Below are 11,923 nucleotides of genomic sequence, written 5' to 3' on the forward strand. Positions count from 1 at the left end.
ATGGGAAGATATGAGTATGGATGTCAGTTGATGTCCTCGAAGAGATCTTGACCTTGGCACTCTATGGCTGGAAGGAACCGGGGAGGACTGGCCTTTTGTCGTCGTTCTAGAAGATGATCTAGTAGATCTTGCGCTTGACTTCTTCGCGGGATAGGAATTACTACATTATTTGCTTCTTCTCGTAGTCGCTAAACTCCTCTCCTTTGAGCGCTGGTACCCCTTCTTGCCCTTTCTCTTCTCTCTCACCTAGTCAACAGTGGTCTCAAACAACTCCTCAAGAGCTGTCTTCTCGATTCTTTCCCCGTGAGCTTGCTTGCAGGTAATTCTGCTCTCAGGATGTTCCTTTTGCCTTTGGAGGCCAAAGATTCTTCTAGAATTGCTTTTTTGGTGGTGTCTCTGACGGATACTGAGCTGGCCAATTTGTTGCCTACTTTTTAATTGTTTTTCCGATCGCTGAAGAGAGGAAGGGTGTGGGTGTTGTTCTGCGAGATGGCTGGCAGTTGCTGTTTCTGCTGAGTGGGCGTGGTATCGTTATGGGGAGGAGTGTGGTCCTGCTGTGCGATATTTTGGTATTTCTTCTTGTACGCGTTATTGATCTGCCCGTCGAGGAAGAGAAGCTCCTTTTCCAATTATTTCCCCTCGGCGACCAGAACAGCCAATTTCCTTTTGTAATCTTCGCATTTGTTACTGAAGAACATGTTGGTCTGTATCAATTAATGCCGTTCCTTCTCCAATTATTTTTTCCTCTCGATCATCTTGTTCTTAATTTGCTCCTCATTGGTATTCGATTTCAGCTAGTTCAATTCCTTCTGGGCGGCTATCAGTTCCTGTTGTACTGCTCGATAAGCTCTGCCTATTTTTTGTGGAAGTGAGAGTGGAGCTTGGTGTTTAGCTCCTCGATGAGAGAGTCCAGGTTGGACTTTGTTTGGTGGATCTCTAGAGATTGTCTGCCTCGTGGAGGCCGTGCTCTGCTGGGTTGTTAGCTCTTGCGGGTGGGGCAGGGAGGATTATTTTTGCATAGAGTTATATTAATATTATTTCGATGGGAAATAAGGTGGACAATTATTGGCAAGGAACCAAAAGGCAGGTCTTCCCATTTTGGATGAATTTTTCTTTTGGGATGCGTTGCTAATGCGAGGAAGTAAATGTTATAATATTTAATAATAAAATGGACAAGCCTACTCCCCAAACCCTCACCGACGCCCTCCTCTCTCCAAAATAAGCCCAATAACGCCAACTACGCACGCTCGCCCTCCAAAAGATAGACTCATAAATCGAATCCATCCTCACCCTCAACATGCAGCAGCAGAGCCAGTACAAAGACTTCTCGAGACAACTGACCGCCATCGAGGAGCTCTACCAGCTGGAGAACAGAGAACTCAGAGAGGAGGTGGAGAATTTGCGAGAGAAATGCATCTAGTTGGAAAAATTGTACCTGGCCACCAAGGACGACCTGATGGCCAACCTCGCCCTGATCGAGGAAATCACCGAAGAGAAGGCCCAGAAGGAAAAAGAAGTAATGAAATTGAAGAATATGGTCAAAAACCAGGAATGCCTCATCGACTAGTATAAAAAAAACATCGTCGAGGAAATCGCACTAGAACAGGAAATCATGAAAGCCACCCTCGACGAAGAGAGGGGGAAATTGGAAAGGGAATTCAATCACGCTCTGCTACAAATGGAGAGACAGTACGAGGAGAAGATGAAGAGATTGGTAAAGGAAATCAAGGTAAAGGACTGCCAAGGCGAATTGCAGGAACTTCGCAATATCTGCAAAGCAATAAGGAAAACCACCATGACAAAATAATGAAAAAATCGCCAAGCTACGCCAGGAAGATCATCAGCGAGTACAGCACAAACGACCACGAGCCGAAGCCTGCTGAGACAGCCAATAGGCACAACCAGCCTGTCTTCATGCCTGATATTATTATTATATACTAATACATGCAACGCAAGGACATACCATAACACCTAAAGGAAGTTCTGCTTGTCTCCAAGTACCTAACGCTGTATCTGGTCGCCAGCCAGCCGCCCAAGCTCTTCACCTTTGTCGATCCCTTGGGCAATTACTTCAAGTGGCAATAGACAGAAAGGTTAGCTGCTCGTGCCTGCCAGGGAATAAGGATCACTGCATGCATACCTTCTACGTGCTTTCAAAGTGTACCAGATGAGCGAACAAGACCCGCTCATCTACCAGAATTAGTATAGTGAGGAACAGTTGGAGGAGATCTTCAAGGGAGGAAGAGCCAAGAGGAAAGAGAAGGAAAAAGAGAAAGAAGATATCAAGGTGGAGAAGAGAGAGGAAAATAAAGAGAAACCGTAGGTAGAGAAGCATAGGGGAAAAAATAAACATAAAAACAATCGATTCCAAATAAAACACAACCAAAGATGAAGGAAAATTGAAGAAGGATGTGCAATCCTTCATAAAATCTTTATAATAGCCCCCAATAACGCCAACAAACAATAGAAATATAGACTCAAACAATCCCCAAATAGTAATACGAATAGCCAAAGCTCTAAAAAGGCTCCATGTGTTCCATCTGCTACTACCAGTAATTTTCCCATAACAAAGCTCTAAGGATAGAAGCCCCTGCTCAAATGTCCAAGCCAATGCTTCAGTTATTTCCACATCAAATGCCTAAAATTTTGGATTTAGTACAAGAAAAAATAATAAATAAACGCCACCTGTCCGATGTGCAGGGGAAAATTACCATAGAACATGCCTAAGTGCTCAAGAAATCAGAATTGGCATTCATTAAACATTACCAAAGTTTCGAGATAAACTGTAGCGAATGCGGAGAGGAGATAAAGTTCAAGCTCTTCCGCTGTTTGCTCTGCAAATAATGCAACACCTGCTAACAATGCTTCTTCTCGTGGAAGCACCTATCCCACGACCGCTATCTCATGAAAAAATCAAAAAAAGCCGAATGGAGCTGCCCGTAATCCCGAACCAAGCCAGCATGGCCAAACTCGATGTAACTATACTCTCAAACAGGTCAGCCTGAAATACGTCAAACAGTTCAAAAACCAACAGGAAATGAAGATGATGTTTGGAGAAAATTATTCCAAATTTTTATAGGCAAATCTCAAGAAGGAAACGCTGCTGGAGTATATCATCAATTCTTTTGTATCAGTCTCGAAGGAAATATATAAAACGTATAAAAAACTAGATTACGAATAGAAGGATATAAAGTGTATGATGTGCAAGAAAGGAAAAGTAACCGAAATGAGGAGGCTAAATTGCAAGCACTTTATCGACTAGAAATGCCTTACTTTTCTTCTATTGAATGGAGAAAGAAGCTGCCCCTTCGATAATGCTCCCTTTTTGGAGGCTTTCAATACCCTCACACTCAAAATAACAAAGAAGTGATCCAATCGTCATCCTTGCATCTACCTATGTATGTATATATATGTAACTATTGAATATCATTCACTCTCCTTTGAATTCTATGAAGATCGGTCCCTTCATGGCAAGGTAGAAGTAGTAATCTGTATTATCGTCCAAGATGAAAGCCTAATCTATGTTCCTTCCATGCTTCTTCTTGTAGACGAAGATCATCCTGTTCACGTTCTCAATCACAAAGACATCGTTTTCCATCAAATCCTTCTTCACCTTGTGGTTCCCCTCCGCAGCCTCACTCCGTTGAGGTAGATGTTCCCTACGTCTATGCAAAAGTACCCAGGAATTGCTCATTGTTTATTGATTTTTTGACAGGACCATACTCCTTAGGTTTTTTACAGACTCCAAGCACTAGCCAGCTCGTCTCAGGCCTTCTCAATCCGGATACCATAATTTCTGCCTTCTGGAGGGGGGAGCGCGAAGTGACGCTGTACCATTCCTGGTGGACATGTTTGATCTTATTCTCGAAGTAGAAGAGGGAGATATCTTTGAACTTCTGAATATTCTTCTCGAGGATGTTGGTGGTGAAATCGTGGATGTATTCGAAGATCTTGCTCTTGAGTCGCTGGATGCTCTTGAGGACTTGGTCGTATTCCTCCGAGACGTAGGGCTCCAGGAAGAAACGCATGATGTGGGAATTGAGACTGCCGACAGAGTAGTTGTTCCTGATCTTGTTCTAGAGCTTACGACAAACGTTGCTCAACTACTTTTCAATTAGATATCGATCGATTTCAGATCCCGCTGCAGGTCGGAAAGCAATGTCTACCGGAAATGCTCGAAGGATTACTCGGCCTACCTCTGGTGCGTCTTGATCAAACGCTATGCCTAGTCTCGGTAGTCGTATTTCTATGCGGAGGATTGCATCCAAATGCAAACACAATAATATATATAGGTACTGCATATGTATAATCAATCCAATCAATTGAATGAATGATGAAGTTTGCGATATGATAAATAAGATGATCAATCATATGGTCGGCTTCAAGAATTCCTGAGTATTGCTCATGTTGAGTTCTGCTCCCTGAGTCTTATCGTTCACCTTGGCATACTCGAGGGATGAAGTCTTGTTATGAAGGGCCAGTTCCTCAATGAACTCCTCGGCCTCCTCGAAGTACACAGCGTCCGTGAAGAATTCCCTTACGTTGAAACTGTACACGAAGCGCAGGAAAATACCACCGATGAGAGCAGTAGCGATGCCGATACCGATGGAGGTGAAAGTAGCAGCCACCTGCAGGCCGCCCTGCTTGTACGGTGCACTTACCAGAGCAGATAACGCTGGGAAGTCAGTAGCAGTGATTGGATAGGCGTCAGTCGCAGAACCGTATGCGAAAGAGGCGGCGACCACAGCGCTGACGAGTCCACCGATCAGGCCAGGCATGGCGTGGAGGTTATGCACTCCGCAAGTATCATACAGTCCTATCTTCTTTTCGAGGTATGGCGTCAGATACTGGAATCCAAGCGTGGAGACGATACCGGTGAGAATCCGATGGCGAGGGATCCTCCGGGGTGGTAGATGATGCCAGCAGTTGCCCCGATGACCACTCCTCCCGCCAGTGTGGCGTTGAGGATGTGCTCCATCGTGAACTTTTACTTGACGCAAGCGCTGGTGATGAAGGTGGAAAGACAGCTGCCGGTGAGGGACAGGATGGTATTGCCGATGATCTGCGTCTTGGTGAAAGGAGTAGGCGAGAAGACGCCGAAGTTGAAAGAGGGCCAGTACATCCACAGGAACAGCGTGCCCACCATGCCGAAGAGATTGGAGAAATAGTTAGCTCCCGCCTTGGTATTTGGCTTAGCCATGGCAGTCAGGATCAGACTGGCTGCAATCCCAGAGTAGGCTCCAAAGCTGTGAATCGTCATGCTTCCTCCCACATCGAAGCCTTGATCTTCTCATAGCATATAACTTCATTCAAAGTATATCCGACCTCGTGGACCAAGCTCATGATGAGGCACTCGAGGGGCCGACTCTTCCGATGACCACTCCGAGAGTGATGAACATGGAGGCTGCAGAGTAGAGGGCGGAGGTGAAGGACTCCTCGTCGATGTAGATGTAGTAGTTGCTGCTGTTGAAACCGTCTAAGAGGACTCGCTTCCAGAAAGCGCTCAGCAGGATGTAGATCTGCACCATGACAGCGTTCATGAAGAAAGTGTAGGAAACCGCTGACCATGAGAAGGATTTGGAGAAGGCCATTAAGAATCCAAAGCCAACAAGCATCATAACGTTGACATCTTGGTAAGCGGGATAGCGATCGGCATTGAGTGCGGTATCGGTGGTCTTGTGGAAGCGGACGAACACTCCGTAGAGCGCGATGATAACGATCTAGACGATGGTGAGCAGGATCACAAAGCCCCGCAGGTTGCGCGAGTGGTGCAAGGCGCCTCCCTTCATTGTGGTGATATCTGGCAATAAATTATTAACAAAGGCAGAATAGCGTCATTGAAAGGCAGGAAACACCAGCAAGCCATTGAGGGCGGGAATGGGGAGGAGATGGGGAATGCAGGAGTTTTAGGTGTTTAATGATGGATTTTGATTGCTTTTTAGAGGAGATCAGAAAAAGCTTTCCAGAATGTTGCAAAATGTCAATAAAAACATTTTCTCCAATTAATCAAATGATGTTGGATGAGGTTAGTCCATGCATCAGATTGAAGAAAAAGTGTGAAATGAATGGTTTTAGCTTTTCTGCTAAGATTTCTATTTTGGAGATATGAAAATGTTGCTGCTGAAGAGCATCTACTGATAAATACTGGCTCTCCTCCCATATAAAGGACATAACGATGAGTTCAATCCTTCCTAAGCTGTGGAAGGCAAGTGGATGCGATGCATAAATTTTTGGTATTTGCAATTAATTAAAAAATGGCTCGAGAGAGCCAAGGCAAAATCCGAGTCAATGCACTATGCTGGTTGTAGGAGGTGTGGATTGAGTTTAATTTTAGTGATGGGGGTCTGACTTGTAAGGTGGCAGAATGGTTAAAAAAAATGTGAGAGTGGTCAGGAATCACATCTATGGACAAACATCCAATCGAATGTTAGAAATGAATGAGTTATAGGATGAGCTCAATGGCTAAGGGAAACGATCAATGCATTAAAAGAACATGGGGATAGAAGGAAATCTATAGTGATTTTTTCGGGATCTAATGGGACATCAAATGATGAAAAGCAGGGAATGAATGGATGCTGATCACTGTATACCTTTTCCTGTAAGGTTTTCCTTGCTGGAGCTCAACCAAATCCATCAGGAGGTCTCCAGATGACTGTCTGCCCCATCCGTGCCAATGATAGATAGACTTTTCAGCCTAAAACTTCCCCTTTCCCTTGCTTTCCAGCACGCCCTTCCATCCTCATAGGGCGTATTGCTGTAGAAACACTTGACGTCTTCGAAGACAATGCTGCCATTCTGCGTGAAGCTCACCTTGCCCTCCAGCCGTCCCACCTCCTCCAGGTACGAGCTGTGCTCGCTTCCCTCGCCCCAGATGATATCTCCGTGGAGTTTATCGTCCTTGAGCAGGAGGAAAAACTTCCTGCTATTGGTCTCGTTCTTATCGTAGTGGTTGATAGTGGTTGCATCCCCGTAAAGCACTCTGATATCTTTACGGTGGGTGAGGATAAAGCTCATCACCTCTTTGCCTCTGTTGTTGTCCATGCCAGCAGCTGGTTCCTCCTTCCGGCAGAGAGGACAAACGATTGTCTAAGTCTTTCGTTTGTATTTGATGGATCTGATGCAGTAGCAGCAAAACTAGTGCTTGCAGGCGAGGCGGGCAGGCGTCAGGATGACGTCGGAGCAGATCGCACAGAGAATGTTGTCGTCGAATTACTAGTGCATGGTGGGATGTATGATAATAATAGAATGTGTTTCAAGAGGATATCATATTTTGCAACCGAGCTGCTTCTTCCAGTTCGTCTAGTTGCCAATTTTGCGGGATTTCTAATCTCCACGCAGCACGAAGGTGGGCGGCAGTTGGAACATGCTCTACAGTTACTGTCTGATATCTGCAACAGTCACTCTTCTGATGTTCTACTCGAACTCCATCAGTTTGATCCTTTCGTAGTTGTTGATCTTAATGCAATTAGGAGTACATGCTTGGTGAGCTCTTCGAGCCTGTCGGACTGCCTCTCGATGTTGGTGTAGATGCTGGCGACCAGCATATTCTTCACTTTCTCCAGCTCCTTCTCCTCCACCTCCTTCAACAGCCTCATCTCTCTCAGCACGATCTCGATGACTTCTTCCGCATTCTCGTTCGCTCCTGCAGCAGTGAGCCCAAATAGGCCGAAATGCTCGTAGTGGCTCAGGATGTAGCTGGCACTGTCTATGCAGGCCTCCTTGTTCAGCATGTTCTTGGTGCATCGTGAATGCATGCCCTTGCCGGGACCGCCGGAGGAGAAAGAACTGGCACTGCCCAGCATCACCCGTAGAATGTTGTAGAGCTACATTTTGGGACTCTTGGAAGGAGCGCCAGGGAAAACAACCGCGAACTAGAAGAAAGGACGAGTTGCGCTCAGCACCCTTCTGACGCCTCCCGCGTAATTGGAAATGGGAATGGTGGGAGCCTTGCGAGCCAGGACTAAGTAGACTGGCATTTACACTGGGGATAGTCTATTTGATTTTGCGCTTGATGGTGGCGATGACCTCGTCAGGCTTGCTGAGGTTGGATAGAGAGATGACTGTCTTGTGGGGGGTGATGAATTTGCGCTGGAAGTCCAGGAAGGTTTGGTTGGTGAGCACCTGTCCCATGCCGGATGTAGGCATGCCGATTCCTTGGCCCCCGAAGGCAACGGAACGCACCAACTACGCCATGTCCTCGATTTCGCCCTCAGTCTGGAAACTTTCCTTTATGACTAAAACGTTACCTGGAAGAGCTTCTTCTCGCGGAGAGCAAGATCCAGCAGCAAATTGACCATCACATCCACGTCCTCTTCGAAGAAAGAGCATTTGAGGTAAGCACTCTCCACGTCGTAGTTGAAGTCCACACTCGCTCCGGTCTGGCTCAAAAATTCACTTTATCACTTATGGGGTACTAATTTTTGATGCTTTCGCCGAAATCAGGCTTCATGTGCACTAGGTTCTTCAGACAGAAGTGGCTGCCTGAGTTCTATTAGGTTTCCACTTGGGTGCCAGTCTTGAAGAGCACGCCTATATCGTAATTCGCATACCCATATCGGAGCACCGGGAAAGCCTCCCTCTTCGACTAAGAATTTAATGTTGGTTTAATCCTCGAGAATCCTCCACTGGTTGGGCGTATGCTTGATTTCCAAAGGCTGCAGATCCTTTATGAATGCGTGCGTACTGGGTACTCCTTGACTATCTCATGATTTTTGATGAGTGAGAACCTCTACTCTGTAATTTTGCCCGAGGAGGAGAAGGGCGGCGGAGGACGAGGTTCCTCGCGAAGGAGGAGAGCGCTTTTTTCATCATAATTATAAATTGGATGCTAAGCTTAGATTCTATCCTCGAGTGATATAAGAACCGACCACATGCTGCAGAGAATTAAGATACCTCAGCGTATGCATGGATAATAATGCAGGATTTCCTATGGGCAGACATATAGCGCCCCATACCCTCTCCATTATCATAGTAATAGATTTTTCTGCCAAATAAGTATGCAGATGAAGAAGTTCGTCAAGATGCACGGAACAGGCAACGATTTCATCATCGTGTAGCCCTCCTTTTTCTCACTAGCCAACCAACGCCCCCTCGTCGAGACTTTCACCCAGGAGGAACTCGCAAAACTGGAGCCAATCGTCGAGAAATTGTGCAGCAGACATTTCGGCATAGGCGCAGACGGGATATAGTCGTGAGCGAAGTTGGCGACCTCTTCAAAATGACTGTCTTCAACGCCAACGGCAAGACAGCCAAGAACTGCGGAAATGGACTGCGATGCGTGTGGCCTACCTGTACTGGTTCAAGCAAATGCCAAAGAAGTCCAAAGTTGCATCGGACAACGGGGTTAAGGATGTGGAGCTGTCCGATGGCGAAAATGGCAGGTAAGCGCAAGTTTGCATCAACATGGGCACGCCCTAACCCATCGAGAAGATGCACATCGACACCGCCAACAATCCCATACTGCAAAAATATCTACAAAAAGCTCGTTCTTCCACAGTGGAATGGGCAATCGCCACATAGTCGTCTTCCTGGATCGCGAACAGTTCGCAAAACTGGAGGAGGACAATGCTTATGTTGGGGTGTCTGATGAACTGGTCAAGATAAGGTACTCGAATGTAAACTTCTGCTGGGTATAATCCGCGACTTCCCTGCACATAGTGACGTGCGAATTGAACGTGGGCGTGACTCTGGCGTGCGGGACAGGCTCGACTACTCTGTTTTCGTGGGCCGGTCGTTGGGCCTGGTCGGTTCTGCGGTTGCGTGCACACGAAGGGAGGGATTTGACGATCTCAGGCGTGAAGGAGGAGGGCGATGCGATATGCTGCTCAAGGGCCCTGCCAAGTTGGTCTTCACCGGCGAAATCGACCCAAACGCGTGATGTCGATGATGCAATAGATATTGATAGATGGATCATTTGAATGCTTATGTGATCATTCTGACCCACTGCTATTGGGGCTTGCTGGATCTATACGATTCTTTCAGGATTGTTAAAGCCGATAAAGAACATAGGGTTTCCTTCGTTGTCGAAAATGCTTTTGGAATGGAGCATTAGAAGAATTGCTATTAGAATTGCCACAGAATCGTCTTTTCCTAGATGTTGATATATATGGTGATATTGCTTTCCTGAAAAGATAATTTCTTTTTGGAATCGATGGCGCCGTCGATGAGGATAAAGGCCTTGTGCTTAATCTATTCCATTTGCTATTATTCTGTTATATTCTTTCCCTTCGAGAATTTAATCCCAAATGCAAACGGATACACATTACTTTTGATTAGACTATATCGATGGATGAAACCACTCATGTTGGTCTATCCCTTTCGATATTATTCATAAATCCCACCAAAACGATATCCGATTGCGCTGTTAGAACCTCATCGGGTTTCTCCTCATTTGGTTGGGTGTGGCTTCCGTCGGATCCTCCATGCGCAATCTAAGAGAAATCATCCATCTTCCCTTGATGATGGATTGATGGCAGCCAAGTGGTATGGTATATTCTCGAAGTAATTATTAGTCAGTCTTCTTCTCTTCACGGTTATCTTGTCTCTGCTCTGGTCGACTGAATAGTAATTTGACTATCTTGTGCCCATATCGAACTGGAATTCCAAATGTTGATATTTTTAAGCAAGGAAGGGATACTTTGGTCGGCTTTACCAAGGTTTGGAAGATTTACACTGCAGGCAATTGTTAAGTTTCTTTTTTTTATCAAGCTATGGCTTCTGTGCCAATACACTGGTAATAGCGATGGTTATGGTTAGGGCTATGGCCTTTGCTATGGCTATGACTATGGCTTTAGTTATGGTTACAGCTTTGGTTTTTCCTACTTTTTTGCCAAATCTTATATGTTTCCACATCGATAATTTTATGATTCTTGAGAATACTAATATTGAAGGTTTTTCCTCCTCTCCCTCTCTGAGCATTTCCTGTACATTTCCTTGAGATCCTCCACCATCGATTCCGAAACAAGCGCGCCATACTTTTGCAAGTGGCGGGCAGCGACGTGCAAACCAACCATGTAGAATTGCTCCTCCCCGTCGACGATTTGCACCCTGAGGAAGATGGGGCTTCCGCTCTGCCCCTTCCTGTCTTCATATTATAAGTAAGGTAACTCGTGCTAATCTTTACTATTCTCCCCTGTCGCCCATTATCCTTGCGCCCTATATAATCTCCTGGTATCTTTCATAATCCAGTGGTCAGGATACCCATAGACCAGAGCAGATTTGCCAGTCACTGACAACTATGCCAAGCCTTTGAGCATCTTGGGAAAAACTGTAACGTTCTTGACCGATCGTCTGAGCCTTACCAAAGCGTAGTCATACCCAAACCTTTCGACAGTTATTTTCCGTTTCTCCATAATCTCTTCGTTCTAGCGATATCCCATCAAGTGGTCGTACATGGTGGATACTTGGTAACCCTTGATTTCGTATTCATCCTTGGAGGAGAATTGTCCGTTGAGTTGGAATCTAAACGAAACTGGCTAGAATCTCATTCTTTTATTATTTCGATATTCCCGAAGAAGGTATGCGCGGCTGTGAGGACCAAATCTTCACTGATGAGGGTGCCAGTAGCTGTGGTGGTTGCTGTTGATTCGTTATCTCTCCTTAGGATGAAGGTTAGGAAACCAATGCAACAGTACGGTTTCATGAGGTCGGCAGGAGTGGCAGGGGTGAGAGTCACCATTTCGTCGGCATTCTCAAAATGAATTATCCGCAGTCCTAGTCATCGGAGCTGGACAAAGACGGTCAATACCTGATTATAGAATTCTATCTTGTTGCAGATGCGACAGGTATTACCCATTGATTTCTATCAAATTAAATGCAAAGATATACTAATTACAACAACAGGGGTTGGGGTTGGGGTTGGGGTTGGGGTTGGGGTTGGGGTTGGGTTGGGTGGGTTGGGGTTGGGGTTGGGGTTGGGGTTGGG

The 11,923-nt window shown here is 45.8% G+C and overlaps 1 protein-coding gene across 1 annotated transcript; it reads right to left on the reverse strand.

Moving 5' to 3' along the window:
- Positions 1–4,367: 4,367 nt before the first annotated feature.
- On the reverse strand, positions 4,368–4,978 carry LOC116268287 (uncharacterized). The gene is made up of 2 exons (XM_031650003.1): positions 4,874–4,978; positions 4,368–4,820 (listed from the first exon to the last, which is right to left on the reverse strand). The coding sequence occupies exons 1-2, from the start codon at positions 4,976–4,978 to the stop codon at positions 4,368–4,370; spliced, it is 558 nt and encodes a 185-aa protein (XP_031505863.1).
- Between the last annotated feature and the right edge of the window lie 6,945 nt (positions 4,979–11,923).

Source organism: Nymphaea colorata, unplaced genomic scaffold, assembly GCF_008831285.2.
Source record: "Nymphaea colorata isolate Beijing-Zhang1983 unplaced genomic scaffold, ASM883128v2 scaffold0195, whole genome shotgun sequence".
NCBI classification, from domain to species: Eukaryota; Viridiplantae; Streptophyta; class Magnoliopsida; order Nymphaeales; family Nymphaeaceae; genus Nymphaea; species Nymphaea colorata.

Excerpts from the sequence above, each read along its gene's own strand:
- LOC116268287 (XM_031650003.1), bottom strand. The coding sequence starts at position 4,978 with ATGGAGCACATCCTCAACGCCACACTGGCGGGAGGAGTGGTCATCGGG. Across the intron at positions 4,821-4,873 it reads TCGCCATCGGATTCTCACCG|ATAGGACTGTATGATACTTG; the intron begins GTATCGTCTCCA and ends CTCGAAAAGAAG.